The sequence below is a fragment of the Hylobates moloch genome, unplaced genomic scaffold, assembly GCF_009828535.3.
Source record: "Hylobates moloch isolate HMO894 unplaced genomic scaffold, HMol_V3 SCAFFOLD_17, whole genome shotgun sequence".
NCBI lineage: Eukaryota > Metazoa > Chordata > Mammalia > Primates > Hylobatidae > Hylobates > Hylobates moloch.
Genome location: NW_026652292.1, coordinates 77,429,108 through 77,449,081, shown reverse-complemented (window position 1 = coordinate 77,449,081; position 19,974 = coordinate 77,429,108). Strand labels below are relative to the sequence as shown.

The window sequence follows — 19,974 nt, the reverse complement described above, 5'->3', positions numbered from 1 at the left end:
AGGAGGCCAGAGCGGGGAGCTTGCTCAAGGGGAAGGCTCTGGTTATTCAAGGTAGGGACCAAGTCATGGAAGTTTGACGTATTTGAGCTATAAAACCTCTCATGCAGCAACCCCTGTGGCTCCCAGCACAGAACCTTTACGATGTATTAATTCGCTTTGATGCGATGATGCTGCCTAACAAACACCCCTCCTAGACTCTGTGCCTTACAGCAACAAATATTTATGGCATTGGGTTTGTGGGTGGTAGATGCTTATTAGCAGGGCTCAGCTCAATTTGTCTTCAGTCTTCTGTTGGGGTCAGGTGTGCTCCTCAAATCCTCTCATTCTGGGGTTGCCATTTGGGTCCTGTGTTTTCATGGCGGGAGGTGGACTGTCAAGGAAAGCTGAACCCACCTGCCCCTTAAAGCTTGTGCTCAGACTGGTGCACTCCCAGCCAAAGCAGGTCACATGGGCAGCACACCCACAGTCAGTGGGGCAGGGGGGCTGCACCGCACCCACTTTGGGGCATGGTGAGGACTTGCCACAGAGGGTCTGTGTTGAAATTACCTGGGGATGTTTGTTAATAATATAAATTCCTGGCTTGTAATCTAGATCTGGTGAATGAATATCTTGATAAAAGCCCCGATGGGAATTTTTAGCAGGCAATTCCAGGGCATTTTGAGGACCAGCTGGGCCATGGTGTCGTGCTGTCAGTTTTCAGGAGGGGGGGGGGGGGGGGGGTATGCGTACCGATCATCTTGAAGTTTTGAATTGCGAATGTCAGCCTCAACATCATGAGTATGTGGCTTTTAAAGGACTAAAAACTTTCAAAACCCACCTTGACATTTCCTTTGTTCTAAAAGAAAGCAGTTCCCCCTGCATTCAATGCTTGGATAAGCACATTTCTACAAAATGGGCTCCCTTGATCTTTTTGAGGCTCATTTCCCTGCTTGCTCTTTGGAAAGAAAGAGTTCCTTCATCTTTCCAGAAGAGACTGTTACCGTGAGATTTCCTGCCCTTGCCACTGAGGAATCAGGCAATCTCATCTGAATTTGCATGGCCTCTGAGACCCTATGTTGACACCCACCTGTTCATGATTCCAATGACTGCTCTAGTGGAGCATGTGGGGGCCATGGGAGTTGCTTGCCCTCACCCCAACTTCCTGGGGTGGGAGAATTAAAGTATTGGAAGTAGTGTAAGGTCTTGATCTACCAACACTGAAAAGTACTTGAAGCCAGCTTTGTCCACTTGGAAACATAAGTCATGATTATTTTGACTCTGCAAGGCCAAAAGAAGAATTTTTGAAGCAAAACTTTTTTTTTTTTTTGAGACGGAGTCTCACTCTGTCGCCCAGGCTAGAGTGCAGTGGCGTGATCTCGGCTCACTGCAAGCTCCACCTCCCAGGTTCACGCCATTCTCCTGCCTCAGCCTCCCAAGTAGCTGGGACTACAGGTGCCCGCCACCACGCCCGGCTAATTTTTTGTGTTTTTTAGTAGAGACGGGGTTTCACTGTGTTAGCCAGGATGGTCTCCATCTCCTGACCTCATGATCCGCCCGCCTCGGCCTCCCAAAGTGCTGGGATTACAGGCGTGAGCCACCGCGCCCAGCTGAAACAAGACTTTTTTAAGAAGCTGAGAAAGAAAAGCAGTAAGAAACTATAAGGTTGGATGCGGTAGGGGGCTGAGGGGTCTTCAGCATCAGGGTTTGGAGAAAACTCACGGTTTCTGTGCCCAGTGTCAATTCAGGACCGCGGACAGCACCAATCCCCACCTGTTCCTCACCTACCCACAGTACCTGGAACTTTCGGAAGACGGCGTCTCTGTATCTAATGTTTATTTGGCTGGGATGCTTCCCTTCTCCTCTCCCAAGTTTTCTAGATTTCTGAACTCCTGTTTATATTTTGGAACTCAGCTCAAGTTTCCCCTCCTTGATGACATAGCCACGGTCTTTTCTCTGTCACTGTAATAACAGCTTTGGTTCTCTGCTATTTTTCAGATAGCCAAGGTTGCTAAACCAGTGATTTTTGGGTAGAGGTTGATTGGATAAGAATAGCATCCCATCTCTTTTTTTTTTTTTTTTTTTTCTGAAATCTAGACCTTAATAGATTTTGTATGCCTTCTGACAGCCACCTTCATGGTGGAGATGACAGATTTATTCCCACCATGCAAGAGGGAGAACAAAAACCTGGGGAGGTTTAATGCCTCACTCAGGAATAGACAGTGATGCAGAACATTCACTGTCATCCAGAACCTCCCCACTGAGCTGAGGCTGACTGTGGTTGCTGCTGTTTGTTTTTTTGTTCTGTGGATAAAAATGCCTGAAGCTTTAAAGGCTAGTTTTTGTAAGCAGATCTCAACCTAATGCTTAATGTTTGTGAAAAAGAACAAAAGCGTCCTGTCAATGTCAGCTCTCTCCTCCCAGTGGGGGCTGGATGGGAGATAACAGTAGGTTTGGAGAAGAATCCCTTTCTCCTGCCTAGCTGCTCCTCTGACTCATGAGACATTTGGCAGCAGAGACACGAATGCAGCCCAACAGGGTTTTGGTAGAGTCTTCGCGAGGACGCCTTCCTGCAGCATCTGTAGTGTGCAGGCTTTGCACTTGCCAGGCTTCTCTCCCAGCCAATGGGGTTAGGTTTTCAGGAATTTGAAAAGCAGAAAAGAGAGATTTATTGTGTGTCCATCTATTCTTTTCTCCCTTTGTTTCTCTCTTCTCTCCTTTCTTTCCTCCTCCTTCTATGTTTCCATTCCTCTTTATCCTTCTTTTATCTCATCTTCCTTTTCTCTCCTTTGCACTCCCTCTCTTTTCAAACTTTCTCTTTCTACTTTCTCCCTCTTTCCTTGCCTCTTGTCTGTTGCCCCCCTCTTCCCCTCCTGCTCAGCAAACATCTGCTAAATACTGTGTAAGGGTCCTGGCTGGTTCCTGAGGATATAAAGATGAAATACATAGAACTCCCCTGGCTATGAAGGGGTGTCCAGCCCAATGAGAGATGGGCACATGAACTGTGACCATTGGGGGAGGGTTGTGCATTGGGAGAGAGCTGTGCGTTATACTGGCAGTTAGATCATGGGGGAGGACCCCAAAGTCTCCGTAGGGGAAGCCAATGACTCCAGATCCACTTCCTTTTGAATTCCTAACAGAGAAGTTTGTAGTTTGCTTTTTCTCCTCACGTTTTATTATCTAGCACTTTTGTTCGTGCTTAAAACTTCCTGGAAAATATTTTAGTAGCTGTAGTAGCTGAATGATACTTCATTACTGGTGTGGTTATACCATTGTAATTAATTGTGGATCACATCTTTGTGTATCATTTTGTGACCCTGTTTTAGATATTTTCTGGAGGACAAATTCCCAGCACTAAATTTATGGGTCAAAGGACATGAACATTGTTAAGGCCTTTGATACCTGTTGCAAACTTGGCTGCCACATATTCTTACTGAGGAATCCCAGCTTTGAGGAGACGATAAAGACGATTCCTCCCCCTTCTTCCATTTCCACCCAGCGCTCATGTGATGTCTTAGCTCGGAAACGTTTCTATGTTCTGGTTCCTCCCTGAGGAGGACCTTCACCATGGAGCCCAGACTCCCCTTTACACACAGCACTGGGTCCCTGAGATCTGGTTTCTGCAATCCTTTCCAGATTCCCCACTTTGAGGTCACCCTTCAGCCAAAGAAGACCACTTACAGATCCCCAGGCATGCCAGGCTGCTTCTGACCTCTGTGTCTTTCCCCACGCAATATGGTCTGGATCTGTGTCCCCACCCAAATCTCATGTTGAATTGTAGTGCCCAGTATTGGAGGTAGGGTCTGGAGGGAGGTGATTGAATCACTGGGGCGGATTTCCCCCTTTGGTGCTGTTCTTGTGACAGTGAGTGAGTTCTCAGGAGATCTGGTTATTCAAAAGTGTGGCACCTCCCCACTCTCTCTCTTCTTCCTGTGAGGTGCTCACCCCCCACTCCCCACTTTGCCTTCAGCCATGATTGTAAGTTTCCTGAGGCCTCCCCAGAAGCCAAGCAGATGCCAGCATCATGCTTCCTGTACAGCCTGCAGAATCGTGAGCCAATTAAACCTCTTTTCTTTTCTTTACAAATTACCCAGTCTCAGGCATTTCTTTATGGCATTGTGAGGGTGGACTAATACACCATGTGCTTCCCTCTCTTGGGATCCCTTTTCGCCTTTGCTGTGTGGCTAATACCTACTCATCCTCTAAGCTTAGAGGGAGTGCTTTCCCCCTTAGCAGAGTTGATGTGGAGGCTGCCTCCGTGTTCTGTGGCCCTCTGCACTTCCCACACTGGCGGCAAAGGCCAGCTGTTGACTTAGCCTCCCTCACTGGCCTGAGCACCCCTTGAGGGCACAAGCTGCATTTAAGCTGCTTACACCCATCCTTAAACAATGATTTATAGAGTGGAGTTCTAGCCACAGAAAATGGCTGAGAATGAACAATGAGCTCTTCACCGGCCAGGCCTGGGCTGAGTAATCACTTCGAATACACGCCTAGGACGCAGAGCCGATTATCCCCATCTCACAGACAAGGAAACTGAGGCTCCGTAAGTCACATGGATAATAAGTGGAGTCAGGATCCAAACCCACCTCTGTCTGAGTGTGGATGTTTTGCTTTTAAGCGGCGCCGACACAAGAACATGATTTGCTTTAAAGGTCATTGCTGTCGCCGTGGAACGAACTGGCATCTCTGACATGCCCTAGTTAATCAATTCAGCTGTTAGACTTTGGCTGAGTTTTTCATGAGATGCTTTATTTCTTCAAGGTTTATACATAATAATTTTTTTTTGAGATGGAGTCTCACTCTGTTGCCCAGGCTGGACTGCAGTGGTGCGATCTCAGCTCACTGCAACCTCCGCCTCCTGGGTTCAAGTGATTCTCCTGCCTCAGCCTCCCGAGTAGCTGGGATTACAGGTGCCTGCCACCATGCCCAACTAATTTTTGCATTTTTAGTAGAGACGGGGTTTCACCATGCTGGCCAGGCTGGTCTCAAACTCCTAACCTCAGGTGATCCGCCCACCTCGGCCTCCCAAAGTGCTGGGATTACAGGTGTGAGTCACCGCACCCGGCCTAGTTTATACATAATAATGTTTATGCAGAGTGTACCATTGTTCACATCTGCTGTTTTCCCCTCACAGTAATCCCGTGAGAGGCAACAGACAGCACCAGTATTTTTTTTTATATAAATGTGTGAAGTTGGTGTTATTAATTTTTAAAACATATATTATGTAACATTTACTTTTTTTAGTATACAGTTCTGTGCACTCATATTTGCTGCATGAGAAAGGCAGCCTTAGAAGGCAAGGCCCATTGATCTTATTACTTGGGTGGGGGAGGGTTCTAAGTTCTATCTTCTTATGAGGTGTCACGGATTCTAGAGTTTGGGAATGTTTAAACATGGGACAGAAGCCTAGCTTGGTGGCTGGAATGCTGGACAGGCCGTTAGGAACCAGCCCTTGGCTCTAGCCTGCACCCTAACTAGTTGTGTGAACGTGGAGGTCACACCTGTCCGTGGACCTCATTTCCCTGCAAAGTGGGATCAGACCTAACATTCCACATTGACCATTCCGTGCAAATGGCCACGAAGCATGTAACTCCTTCAAAGCCCGTTTCCTACGGTCTCTTCTGTGGGAAAATATCTCCAGATTTTCCACACCACAAAGGGACCTGAGTTTGGAAAAGATATCAACTCAGTTCTCCTCTTGAATATTCATATCAAATATCAGCAGAGGCAAAGATCTGAAAAGTTCTGTCATAAAGACATCACTGCTGCTGCTTAACCCAGAGATTGCTTTTTTTTTCTTTTTTTGGGGGGGGCAGGGGGTGGGGGATCTCACTCTGTTGCTCAGGCTGGAGTGCAGTGGCGCAATCATGGCTCACTGCAACCTCCGCCTCCCTTGTTCACGCCATTCTCCTGCCTCAGCCTCCTGAGTAGCTGGGACTACAGGCGTGCGCCACCACGCCCGGCTAATTTTTTGTATTTTTAGTAGAGACGGGGTTTCACCATGTTAGCCAGGATGGTCTTGATCTCCTGACCTCGTGATCCACCCACCTTAGCCTCCCAAAGTGCTGGGATTACAGGCGTGAGCCACTGCACCCGGCCTTAACCTAGAGATTTCTAAACTCACGGCACCAGGGAACCCCTGTCTGGGCCTGTACCTACTAAAATCTCTCTGAGCTTGAGTTCTGAAGCACATGGCTTTGAAAATGCTTGTTTAAGAGGCAAAGGAACTACTAATTTTAAGAAAGAACATGAAGAGGTTGAATCAGTGCTTGGCTTCCTATGGGCTTATTTTTTCAGAAGTAGACCAGCACCTGAGAGACACTCAGGGCTTGGTGCCCTGGGCGCGCCTGCTTGCAGTGTCTGTTGGTAGTTAGGGAGGGAGTGGATTTGAACACGAGCTCCACCATCTGATTCTAGGAAGAGCATAGCAGGTTGGGCCGATCTTCTGGCACACAGTGCATTAAAATACCACCTTTCAGGCTGAGCCCGAAAAGCCCCCTATTAAATGTGACAAGGCAGACGGGTGCCTGCGGGGCGGCCGTGTTCCAGAAGCCATGCACCAGCTGCTGGTGACTTATGTTTCCTGTTCTGGAGCCGGGGAAACATGCACGCCAACTTGTGGGTGCTTCCTGGACGTGCAGAGCCCGGGCCTCTTTTTCCCATTGGTTCTAGAGTGCCGTCAAGAGGCTTGGTGAGTTTCCTCTCTGGGGATGCACACATCTTTTTTAGGGGTACAGATAGGTTGTGGGGCCTAGGAACAACTTACCTTGAAACATCTTCCTCCAGAGACCCTCCTGCTGAAGAACAGGATGTGCCTCTTCACACTGCTCTTCCTCGGCTCACAGCTGTGACGCCTTTCTCTCCATCTTCACCCATTCATCTGTCAAGAATCAGTTCAGTCACCCAGCCAGCCAGCCAGGCTGTGTCCAAGATGCCGGGGAGGCAGCAGTGAAGAAAACGGACAAAGTCCGTTGCCCCCGTGGAGCTCACAGTCTAGTAAAGACAAGTGCTGTGCAAACTCCAGGCAGTGCCGTCCCCACCAGCGCCTGTGTCATGCGGCCCCTGGGGAGTCGTGTCCTGCACTGCCAGTGGGGTAACACACCAAAGCTGTGATTCCAGTGTGGGAAGTCACATTTTAGACAGACCTAGAAATACATAGTCTGCCAGATGTGCTGGAAGTACTGTGAATACATAAACGGGTAAGGGATGTAGGGTCAGCTGGCGGGGTGATGGTGTGTGTTGTCCCAAACAGGGGAGGTTGAGCGGAGGGCACTCAGATAAGTAACATCAAGCAGGGCCTAAAGAAAGTAAGAGCAGGAAGACTGCCAGGATCCTGGGACTCCAGATTAACTGGGGTCTTGCTGACCTTGGCTTTCACTCTGAGGGAAATATGATTCTGATGCAAGAAGCTTTGAGCAGCCGACTGCATGATGTGTTTCTGATTCCTTAGTTTGGGTTAAACTCTTCTTCTCTGGGCTTGCAGGGCAATGTGGCCGATGCCATAAGACCATGGGACCTGGTCCAGGGGACCATTGAAGTACCTTGTGTGCACTTCCTCAGACAGCCTTGGCAAGATCAAGCTCTAGTTGCCCACAGTGCTAGCCAGGTCAATATGCACTCTTTATTGGATTCATTTAATGAACAGGATACCCTCCCTCCAGTCCCTGGAACCGCCTCCCAGATGCACCACCTGCCTCCAGGTTCTTGACTCAGGCTCTGCTGTCAGACCACCACCTACTGTGGGTTGTTCTTGTCAGTTTACTTCCTTTTTTTTTTTTTTGACAGAGTCTCGCTCTGTCGCCCAGGCTGGAGTGCAGTGGCACAATCTCGGCTCACTGCAAGCTCCGTCTCCCAGGTTCGTGCCATTCTCCTGCCTCAGCCTCCTGAGTAGCTGGGACTACAGGCACCTGCCACCACACCTGGCTAATTTTTTCGTATTTTTAGTAGAGATGGGGTTTCACTGTGTCAGCCAGGATGGTCTCGATCCTGACCTCGTGATCCGCCCACCTCGGCCTCCCAAAGTGCTGGGATTACAGGCATGAGCCACCGCGCCTGGCCCAATTTACTTCTTTCTCCCCCACCCAAAGGATGGGCTTCAGGGCAGACACTGTATCTTATTCATCACTTCTCCAGCCTGGAGAGAATACAAATGGTAAATAAGCACATGGAAAAAAATTACAAGCCTTCAAGAAATGGAAATTGCCCAGGCATGGTGGCTCACACCTGTAATCCCAGTGCTTTGGGAGACCAAGGAGGGATGATTGCTTGAAGCCAGTTGCTCAAGACCAGTCTGGGCAACACACTGAGACCCCATCTCTACGAAAAAAATTTAAATTAGCCAGGTGTGGTGTCACATTGCCTATAGTCTTAGCTTTTCGGGAGTCTGAGGCTGGAGGATCACTTAAGCTGAGGAATTTGAGGATGCAGAGCTGTGATCACGCCACTTCACTCCAGCCTGGGTGATAGAGTAAGACTCTGTCTCGAAAAAAAGAAAAAAGAAAAGGAACACAAAGTAACAAACATTAATAATAAACAAGAGTGCTTAGTGTTTTCATGCAAAGAATGGGGCATTCCTTTTGGAAAGCTGTTTGGTCATCTTTATCAAGGGCTGTAAATAAGGTTTACGTTGTTTGACCCAGTTGTTAAGATTCTGAGAACCTTGCCTAACAAATCATTCAAACTAAGGAAGGAGTTTTGTGCACAAAAAAGTTCATTGCAGCAAAATACGTATCACTGTACAAAACAGAAAATCACTTCAGTAACCAACCATGGGGGAAATATTAAACAATTTATTATGTATCCCTAAGATGGAGTATTTTATGATTATTTAAAAAATATAGCCATGAAGTGGGGCCGGGCACGGTGGCTCACGCCTGTAATCCCAGCACTTTGGGAGGCCGAGGCAGGCAGATCATGAGGTTGGGAGATTCAGACCATCCTTGTTAACATGGTGAAACCCCTTCTCTACTAAAAATACAAAAAATTAACCGGGTGTGGTGGCAGGTGCCTGTAGTTCCAGCTACCCAGGAGGCTGAGGCAGGAGAATGGTGTGAACCCAGGAGGCGGAGGTTGCAGTGAGCTGAGATCGTGCCACTGCAGTCCAGCCTGGGCGACAGAGCGAGACTCCGTCTCAAAAAAAAAAAAATTATATATATATATATAGTCATGAAGAATGTACAGCAAGTTGGGATGTGCTTATGGTAAAATGCAGAAAGAACAGAACTGTGTTCTTTTTGGTTCCCATAATGGTCTGGGTTCTGACTTGCATTATCATTCCCTCTGCCCGGAACACTCCATATGGTGAAGCTTTGTTTATGTTTATGCATAAACATGTTTGTGGCTGAGTTCCATTCTGGAATGGTACTGACAAATAGAAGAGGGTTGAAAGCCTAGTCTGTGCCCTTAGGATAGGCTAGGGGATTGAAAACATCCTTCGGGGAACATCATCTGAATACATGAATATTTACGCAGACATACTCATACAATCCTGTGTGTGTGTGTGTGTGTGTGTTTATCCACCTTCCTCTAATGACACATCCATTTATCTATCTATAGTCATACAGAGTGTAGATATAGGAAGTATAGACTCTTTTTTAGACTTATTTTCTGGGTCTGCGCTTTCTCTGCCCGACGCCCCAGATAAGGTTGGCAGCCTCTTTGGTTGGCTTCCATGGCAGGTCCCCACCCTTCTCCTCCTCAACCCCACATACCCCATGACTTGATAAACATCTGTCTCTCCATCTGTCAACCCCCTGAAAGCAGATTCCAGCTCTGTGCCTGGTCCCCTCTGGAGCTGAGAGCATCAGTCGGTAGCTGATTGGTGCTTGGATGAGTGAGTGGATGTGTGCACTGTGGGGGAAGAAAACAGGAAAAAGAGTGGGGAGGCATCAGAATGTCAGCTGGGAGTTGTACTGGAAAAGTGGGGTTTTCTTTTTTAGTCTCTTCACTATCTTTTAAAATGTCTCTAAGTTGATCATTATCATATTTAATAATACCTTGATAACTCCCTGTTCTACTAATGACCCAATTTCTTCAACAAATGAATGACATTCAAAAGGGAGGAGGGGCCAGTGCAGATGCTGACAGAGGCTGCTGAGATGATGAGGCAGGTGTGCTGTGGGGCCTGGTATGGCTTTTGATTCAAACCCTCCAACTACAAAAAGACGTCTATGAGACAATCAAGGAACATTGAAGAGGGCCTGATTATTGACTGATAAGGAAGGTATTAAGTTAATTGGGTCGTTGGGATAATGGATTCTGGTTTTGTTTCTTTAAAAAGTCCTTACCCCTTTCCTGTTTAGAAAAAAAAAAAAGTGCAGCTTGCTGCCCACACTCATGTCTCGGGGCACAGGGGAAATGGGTTAACAGTGAGAGAGCTCTAGTGAAGTATTTATAGGTGGAAAGATACAGTGCTTGTGCTTTGTTTTAAAACACCTCAGCAAAAACAAAACAAAGTGAGGGGAGAAAGGTGAAAGGAGAATAGGAAGTATTGGATAGACAAGTATTGAAGCTGGTGATGGATCTGGGGTGGGGCAGTTACATGCCTTTACCTTTGAAAATATTTGATAATTCTTGTATTAAAAATTAAAAAGAAAAAACTTTCTCCTGGCTTTTCACCAAGGATCCTTAATACTTTGCCTTGCTTTGCAGAGTGACCGACTCCTCATCAAAGGTGGACGGATCATCAACGATGACCAATCCCTTTATGCTGACGTCTACCTGGAGGATGGACTTATCAAGTGGGTTGATCAAAACGGACCTTTTAAGAAACCTGTGTCGCCAGGCTGCCTGGCCTTAGATGGAACAGAAGGCTGGCATTCTGCCCTAGAATGATGGGGCTGTGTACCTGTGTTTCAGGGGTAGAGACCTCACAGAGGTTGGGGGAGGTGCACGCGGCGGGTAGAGAAGGGGCTGATGTTTCTCAGGTGCCCTCCTGGGCTAGGCTCCCTGCCACATGGCTGAGGCAGCTCCTCTCATGCAATGCTCACACAAAGGCTGCAAAATGCAGACACATTTCCTGTTTTGTGGTTTTGGAGGCGGCAAGCCAATGAGTCTGGGTACCTGGCCCCATATGACGGGGTGAGTTAGGGTCAAGGCCCAGATTCCACCCTAAGACAACGGAATTCACAGCTCTTTCTTCCACCTACCCACAGTTTCTGGAATTGGGTTGAGGGGAGCAGGGAGGAAGGAGGAATGTGTGGCTTCCAAGCCCAGCCTTGGCACTTAAAGAAAAGATAGACATTGGGGCTGGAGTTTCCTTCACTTTCTTCTCATTGGCTCCCTCTTCAGCCCTGCTTACGACAACCCAGGTGTCTTAGCCAGCGCTGGCTGCCGGAATGGAATGCCACAGGCTGGGTGGCTTAAATAGCAGAAGTTTATTTCTCATAGTCCTGGAGGCTGGAAGTCAAGCTGCCGTCAGGGTTGGTTCTTCCTGAGGCCTTCCTGAACTTCTTCCGGAGGTTCTTCCTTGGCTTGCAGGCACCACCTTCTGGCTTGCAGACACCACCTTCTGGCTGTCCTCACAGGGCCCGTTCTGTGTGTGTGCACACTCCTGGGGTCTCTTCTAAGGACACCAGTTTTGTTGGATTACAGCCCCACTCCTGTGGCCTCATTCAACCTTAACAACCTTAATCACCTCCTTAAAGGCCCTGTCTCTAAAGGTAGTCCCATGGAGTGGGCTGGGGCTTCAACATGAATTTTGGGAGATACAATTTAGTCCATAATGCCAGGCAGGGGTCTGTAGGTAGCGGCCTTTTTTTTTTTGAGACGGAGTCTCACTCTGTCACCAGGCTGGAGTGCAGTGGCGCTATCTCGGCTCACTGCAACCTCCACCTCCTGGGTTCAATCGACTCCCCTGCCTCAGCCTCCCGAGTAGCTAGGACTACAGGCATGCACCACCATGCCCCGCTACTCTTTTGTATTTTAGTAGAGGCGGGGTTTCACCATGTTGGCCAGGATGGTCTCAATCTCCTGACCTCGTGATCCGCTCGCCTCGGCCTCCCAAAGTGCTGGGATTACAGGTGTGAGCCATCGCGCCTGGCTGGCCTTAACATTTTACTGGTGGGTGAGGATCGGTGCACTTCTCTTTCTGTGAGTCGTAACCTGGATTTGCTGGGTGCTCAGCCTCTTCCCTTGAAATCTGGAAGAGAAGAGCAGGACCCTGTTTCAGGATCCAGCATGAATGGCTGGTACAAGAAGGAAAGGCAGAGGGGAATTGGAGGTAGGGAAAGGCAGAAAGGGATTGACATTTAACAGGATCATCCTGGGGCCCGTGTGGGCTTTGGGGATGATGATGGAGGAGGAGGAGGAGGCTGGGGGAAAGGGGCTGTGGAGTATTGGGGGCATTGAAAGGGACCACGTATGCAAATCACCCAGTGAAGAGGGATACCCAGAACGGTTGAGCCCTCCCTGCCTCCCCCAAGCCCACCCCCCAATTCTAGTCCCAGACTTTGACCATTTCAAATCCAGCTCGGGCCTCCCCTCCTCTGGCTTCATTCCTTGCTTGCTCTTCCAGCCATAATGAAAACTCGGGACTCACGGGACTTGCCAGGCTGCCGTCACCTCAGAGCCTTGCACCCATCAGTCCCCTGCCTGGAACGCCTTTTCCCCTGCCCCTCTGTCTTCCCCTCATCTCTTGTTTGTCCTTGTGGGCCCTGCTCATGCGACTCCTCCTCCAGGAAGCCTTCCTTGACCCCAAGACGGTGTGGGGTGCATCCCTCTGTCCCCACAGCCCATGAGCTGCTGTCTATTGCAGCCATTGTCACACTGCATCGCTCCTTGACCAGGGCCTTGCCTTGTGGCTCCCGCCCTGGGGCCGAGCACCTGTAGGTCCTGGAGCGCCGATTCAGGGAAAGCGTAAACAAATGAATGCTGGCCATCAGGTGGTGAGGATGCTTCTGTCAGCTGCAGGGCACCTGGATCCCGAACAGTCAGGAAGGCAGATTGGGGGCAGGGAAGGGTGTCAGGATGTGTCAAAAAATGAGGTTTTCTAACTCAACCATGGCTTAGATAGAGAGAAAGCAACTCCGAGGGAACACCCCTTTGTGTGGGGGGCTCTGGGCTTCTGAAGCCTGAAAGGTAAAATGACCCTGAGAATGATCTCATGGGCTCCCCCATCCCACACACCACCTGCTGCTGGAAGTTTGATCTGACCACACCCACCCCCGTCCTTCCCGGGCCAGGCCCCCTTATAGAGCTCTGCAGTCACAGGGGGTATACAGATGGAGCAAGTGGCCATCGAGTGAGCTGCATTCATTAAGTGCCTGCTGTATGTATCAACATCAAGAGTCCTAGGACTCCGGCTAACCAGGCTGTTGAGGAAATATGCAGTTTCCCTAAATTCATTATCTGTCAGCCCCTCTTGGTCGTAAACCCCTTTTACTTGAACCCGTTGCTGAGAAGCTCTCTGAGTGTTGGCAGTCTTCCTCCGGCCTTGTGAAGCTGAGTGAGTGACGGTGACTGAGGCCTCGCAGGGCCCTTGGGTGTTTATTCTGAACGTGCATCCTGCAGGCTGAGAAAGGTAGGTGTGGAAGAGCCAGGGACCACCTGGGATGCAGAGGCACAATTATTTTCCTTCACTTGAATGAAACCTCAAGAATCCTTTAATTCTGTGGCCATTTGCCAAGTTTTCTTAAGAGCCGTTCAGCTGTTGTGATTCATTGAATTATGATTCATCGCGGTTTCCATTTAATTCACTTAGCCTTGGTGAATCTAGTGCCGGTGGTTGAGAGTTTCTTCTGCACCGTGAGGTGATGGTGTTGGGGGAGGGGTGTCTGTCTCATTCGCTGAGCTGAGCTTCCTCTCTCCTCTTTCCCTTTCCAGCACGTTGCTGTTGAGCGCCATTCAGTGAGTCCCTCTGATTCACTGGGGGTCCTGTTTAGTGTAATCCCAGTTCAGGGAGAATCTGGTTCCTATATAAGGGAAGCAGGGCAGCAGTAAAGCCTGCTGGTCAGAGCTCTGATATTAGGCTTGGGGAGACCTGGGCTTGAATCCGGGCCCATCGCTGACTTGCTGTGTGACCTTGGATGAGTCACTACACCTCTCTGAGTTGTGTTGTCCTCTTTTGCAAAATGGGAATACCTCCTACCTCGCAGGGTTGCTGGTGGGAGACCAGAGAGGGTTTGTTAAGAGGCTATAATTGTGCCTGGTAAGAAAGAGCCTCTGGCTGCAGAGATGGCACTCGCTGTTGAACATCAAGCATCTTAGGACTGTGGCCAACCAGGCTGCTCAGGAAATGTCCTGTTTCTTTAAAAAAAAAAAAAGTTTAAAGGGAAAAAAAAAAGGCCAGGCATGTTTGCTCACACACTTTGGGAAGCCCAGGCAGGAGGACCCCCTGAGCTTAGGAGTTCAAGATCAGCCTGGGCAACATAGAGAGAGCCCATCTCTACCAAAAAAATTAAAAAACAAAATTAGCCGGGCATGGTGGTGCACGCCCATAGTTCCAGCTACTTGGGAGGCTGAGGCAGGAGGATTGCTTGAGCCCAGCAAGTTGAGGCTGCAGTGAGCCATGACCTGTACCACTGTACTCCGGCCTGGCTGATAGAGACCCTGTCTCCAAAATAAATAAAAGAACCTCTCATTGGAGTACTTGTTGGCCCCCACAGCATGGTGACTCAGTTACAGGCTTAAATCAGACTGAGCTGTGATTCCGCTGACACTCACGTGTAGGTCCGTGCCCGTGTGTAGATACACCACGTGCATGTCTACTGCCAGCGGCCCTTCTCCCTGGACCGTGCCCAGGCCTTTGCCTGAGTTGGCATTTGGGGTGCTACCCTGTCCTCTGTTAGAGCTGGTTGTGAGCCTTCAATGAGAGAAGCCGTGATGCGCTTAGAAGACGCTGTTCTCCAGTTGCTGTTCTCCAGTTGCTGTTCCTTTTAAGTTAAGGGACAGGTGTCTTCCCGACCCCTTTCCCTTCAGCTCTTGGCAAGCCCACATGTTTGGAGAGGATGGCAGAAGGATTGGGGAAGACAGGATTTCCCTAAGTCAAGTTGGACATTCTGGGGTTATTATAAGCAGTAGTGGTGGACATTCTGGAGGTAAGGGATTGGTTATAAGCAGTGACGGTGGACACTCTGGGGGTAAGGGATTGGTTATTACAAGCAGTGGCGGTGGACATTCTGGGGGTAAGGGATTGGTTAGTATAAGTGGACATTCTGGGGGTAAGGGATTGGTTAGTATAAGCAGTGGCGGTGGACATTCTGGGGGTAAGGGATTGGTTATTAAAAGCAGCGGCGGTGGTGAGCCTCGTGGAGGTGGACATGTGTGGTAACATTTTCTGGGTGTCCACCTTGTCCCTGGCACTGTGCGGTCCTAGGCTTATTTCCTGGATTAAGAGGACAGTGTGTGGCACCCACTTCTTCGGGGGAGCCCCAGCTGGGACCTGCTTGCTGGCCCAGCTTCTCCCGGGAGCCCAGGAGGGCAGAGGCTGCTGTCTTGGCTGCCTGGCTGTGGATTCTGTCTAGAGCTGCACTTTTGATCACTGAAGCAGCATCTTTCTGTGTCTTTATTACTAGGGTTTTATGTGACTTAAAAAATTAATATGCTGCCCAATCTCAAGAGTTCACAACAATTGGATTTTTTTTTTTAAATAAAAATCACCCGCAGTCAGATCTCATGGTCTGAGCCAGACCTTGACCTTGGATGCTGCAGGGTTCCTTTCCTGGTTCTGGCTGAGCCTCTTCCCCCAGTGCCTTGACAGACCTCCTGACTGTGGTGCCAGCAAATAGAAACCAGAAGCCACCGTCATCAATAAGTCACCCACGGAGATCCCTGGGGGCTTGGTTTCTCATTTCATAGGCTCTTTTCCTTCCTTCCCCATTTGGAATTTACCCTCCTTCTGAAGGAAGTTTTCAGGCACCTGTTACATCAGAATAGATGTGACGGTCAGCACATGCATCATGCTGGTCTCACTTCTGTTGGATTGAGCTCTGCCACCCCTTCCACCTGGAGGCCTTCTTAGATAACGAGGCTGGATGAAAGGGCCCCTCGTCGTGCCCCCTTGTCGTCTCTGCTATACTGGGTTCTAACAGTCTGCCCACCTGCCTTACATCCTATTAGATTATGAGCCCCTTGAGGGCATGTGCCCTACCTGAGTTATCTCTGTCTACCCAGGGCCTTGTGAAGAGCCTGGCTCAGAAATGTTTATTTAACAGAACTGAAGCTGCGGGTTGACTGCCCATTCTACTTTTCCTTTAAGAATCAAGGCTGTCTCTGTTGTTTGCCTCCAGACAAATAGGAGAGAACTTAATCGTTCCTGGTGGAGTGAAGACCATTGAAGCCAACGGGCGGATGGTTATTCCCGGAGGTATCGATGTCAACACGTACCTGCAGAAGCCCTCCCAGGGGATGACTGCGGCTGATGACTTCTTCCAAGGGACCAGGGCGGCACTGGTGGGCGGGACCACGATGATCAGTGAGTGACACTGTCCCATGCCTTAGGGACATAGACTGTGAGGTCTCCTCCTCATCACCAGCATCACAAGTGCTCAGTGTGTTCGAGGCTCTCTGCCCAGGGTGCCATTGGATTTCATTCTCCCCCTAGCCCTATATGACACAGGTCACTGTTTTACAGAGTATACCATGTGTGCCACTGGGGCCACACAAGATGGCTTAATAAACAATATGGTTTTATAGGCACCAATTTAAAAAAATATTTTAAAAATATTGAAATAAAACAACATCTCATTGGTATAATTGCTTAGCGTGAGAATGAAGTCACATTTAGATTTTTAGAAACGAAATTTGTTTAAAGAAAAGTGTTAAGTAAAGAAGACATGGATTATGGGGAGATGAAGCCAAAAAAAAAAAAGTCCTTCAACATGATGTGAAGATGGCTATGGTTTCAGGACCAGTGACATAGGTATTATTGTGACAGATGGGAGAATAGAGGCTCAGAGAGGTGAAGCAACTTGCCCAAGGAGACGCAGCTGGGAAGTGGTTGTATTAGTATTGCTGCAGTAATACTGTGATAACACCGCGTAACAAACAGCCCCCAAATCTCAAGCAACACTTGTTTTTCTCATTTGAGGGTGTGCAGGAGTGGGTGTGGGGCTGGAGTGGCTGTGCTCAGCTGTGGGTTGGACTCGGGCACCATGGGTCTCCCATTCTGGACCCAGTGACTCCCCAGCCACTCTGTTCTCTTGGTGAATGGCAGAATGCAGGGGGTTCTGGCGGAAACTTGCCTCTTCTCTCACTGCCTCATCTCTTCACTTCCATGCTGCAACTTCCACCCACATTCCATTGGCCACGGTCAGTCACGTGGCCAAGCCCAAAGTTGACAGGGGCACACTGTGCCACAGAGAGCCCTGGTGAGGTTGGGGAGGGAAGGAAACACTGTGGGCAATGAGACCACTCCCCAACAGTGCTTGGTCTAGGAAACTGGACTCCTCCTCCATTGCCCTGTGCAGCCCGACTGCTGTTTCTTGTGTTGACTTTGAAGAGCTGCTTTTGCTTGGATTAATTTTAATAAGCAATTTTAATTAACTAGGCCACAGTTTATTGTAAATGTTCTTTCAACTGTTAGGCTCTTCAGTTTCAGGCGGCCTGTCTGTAAGCTGGCCCCAACCCTGCCCATCTCTCCTGCTCCTTCACAAAGGAGTCCCTTTGGAAGCGTGGTCTGTGGGCTGGAGCCCACTGCCATGGGCAGAGTTTGCCAAGTCCCTGAGCCAGGAGGGTGGGGCTCGACTTCTGAGGCAAGCACTGTCCTGATCCCTCTTCCAAAGGGCAGCCCGTGGATCTGCTGGATGGGAAATGGGAGGATCTAGACTTGGACTTGGATCCCAGTGGCCAGGGTTTGAACCTGAGCACTGGCACTCAGCAGGCAGCTGCATGACTGTGGCCAGCACTCAGCCTCTCAGAGCCTCAGCTTCCTCGTCTGTAATGTGGGCCTTATGGTGGGAAGTGCCTAGGGTGGTTTGGAGACGTACATGAGATTCCTTCATGTAGTGCATGGGACATGAGAGTTCTGAGAGATGGGCACGGGAGGTTCTGGGCTCAGGAGGACTGCATAGGGCAGGGGAAAGAGTACTGGACGAGGAGCCAGGGTTCCTGGGACGTCCCCTGCTTTTCTGCATCACCAGCTGTGAGACCCTGGGGAGCCCTGCCCTGTAAGCCTTATCCTCCTCACCTGTGAAGGGCAGTTTCCAAAGTGTGTTTCATGGAACACGAAGAGCCTATGAAAGCACACGAGGACCACAGTCCGGGGCTCTGAAAGGGTCCCCGCCCTTCCCCATCTTCATTCAACAGATATTAATTAAGAGTTGTCCGCACCAGGCACTGTACCAGGTGAACAAAAGCAGGAATGATGCTTGTTGTCAAGGGGACTGCCATCTCTCGGGGAGTCACTAATCATCCACATGTATGACTAGAAACTGTGACTCCTGCTACAAAAGAAGGGTGCACAGTGCTTTGAACTGAGGGGCAGAGTCTCAGGGAAGTGCTCTCTGAAGAAGTGGCATTCGTACAGGGATCTGAAGGATGAGTTGGAATTAACCGGGAGAAGAGGGCAGAGAAGAGCAGAGCCCCAGGAGGAGGGAATAGCATGTGCGAAGGCCCTGAGGTGAGAACACACCTCCCATTCCAGAGACTGCAGGGAGGCCCGCAACGCAGGGGTGTCGAGATTGAGGGATGACATCCTGTGAGGCAAGGCTGGAAGGAGAGGACAACCCTGGGCCTCGATGGCCTGTTGAGGCTGTGGCTCTTTCTCATATGGGTGATGGGCAATGTTGAGGTATTTTAAGCAGGGAGAGATGTGAAACGTTCTGCGTTTTGGAGAGACCAGTAATAGAGTGGCCTGGATGGGATGTGTCTGGAACAGTTGGGAGGCGATTGCGTAATTCAACTGAGAGATGAGGGTGGCGTGGCCATGGAGTGGGCAGAATTGGACAGTTCCAGGGATATGGAGGAGGCCAGTCAACAGCCCTCAGTGCTGGGTCACACACGGGCATGCGAGGGAAAGGAAGTGCCACAGGTAACCTGGGCCTCTGGCTGTGGAACCGTTAGTTGGTGATGTCTACCACAGCTGGGGTTGGGATGGAGAGAGTACTGCATGAGGTTTTGGACATTCTGATTTGGGGGAGCTTTTGAGTCATCTTGGTGGAGAAGCCAAAAACACAACCGGGTTCAGAGTTCTGTAGCTCAGAACAAGTGGTGTGTTTCAATGAGCTGGCACAAAGAAAAGGGATCCAGTTAGTAAGCATAGTGAACAGTAGGGGATGGAGTCCTCAGGATGATTGAGAAGCAGCAGCCAAAGAAGTAGGACAAAGGAAAGAAAAAGCCAGAAGGCGGCGTTGCCATGGAAGCTGGAGAGAAGCGAGTTTAAGGAAGGAGGAAGGGACTCTCTTTGCCCTGAGAGGCCAAGAGACTGAGAACTGCATGCTCCCCATTAGACCTAGAGATGTGAGGGTCATATTGGCAAAGGCTGATGCTTTAGGTGGATGGAGGTGTAAGTGGGAGGAGGAGAGGTGAGACTTCTCTTTTTGACATCTGCCTGTGAAGGGTGGGGGTGCGAAGAAACAGGGCAGTAAGCCTCAAGGGAGGTTTAAAAGACTGGAGGCTCCCCTTTCTCATCTACTTTACATTTAAGATTTTATTTGAAAAAAGGATGATGAAGTGAACTTGTTGGGTCTCGGAGGTCCTTTTCATCTTGGCATTCTGTGCCAAAGGAGGTAGCTTGGAGCAGTGGGTAAGAGTTCAGACTATCTGACAGGTCTTGGATAACCTTCCTTCTTCTGCTTACTAGTTGTATGCTCTTGGACAATTGCTTTCCCCTCTTTCAGCCTCAAGTGTTTCGTCTGCAAAATGGGGATATTAATTTTCACTTTACAGGACAGTTGTGAGGATTGAATGAATGAACTTATGTCAAGCTTTTGTGGCATTATCTGACAAATAGTGATCATTCCATAAATAGTTATGATGATGGTGATGATGATGACAATGGTGGTGATGATGGTGGTAATGAAGACTGAAGATGATGGTGATGATGTCATTGCTAATGGTTAT

At 49.2% G+C, this 19,974-nt stretch overlaps 1 protein-coding gene across 2 annotated transcripts in view; it reads left to right on the top strand.

The window, feature by feature from the left end:
- The window catches only part of CRMP1 (collapsin response mediator protein 1), a 71,933-nt gene that overhangs the window by 15,622 nt on the left and 36,337 nt on the right, over window positions 1–19,974 (top strand). For both annotated transcript variants that reach the window (XM_032136141.2, XM_032136142.2), the window contains exons 2-3: window positions 10,627–10,715; window positions 16,203–16,387. In XM_032136141.2, coding sequence (XP_031992032.1) covers window positions 10,627–10,715; window positions 16,203–16,387 — 274 coding nt within the window. The remainder of the gene's footprint in view (window positions 1–10,626; window positions 10,716–16,202; window positions 16,388–19,974) is intronic.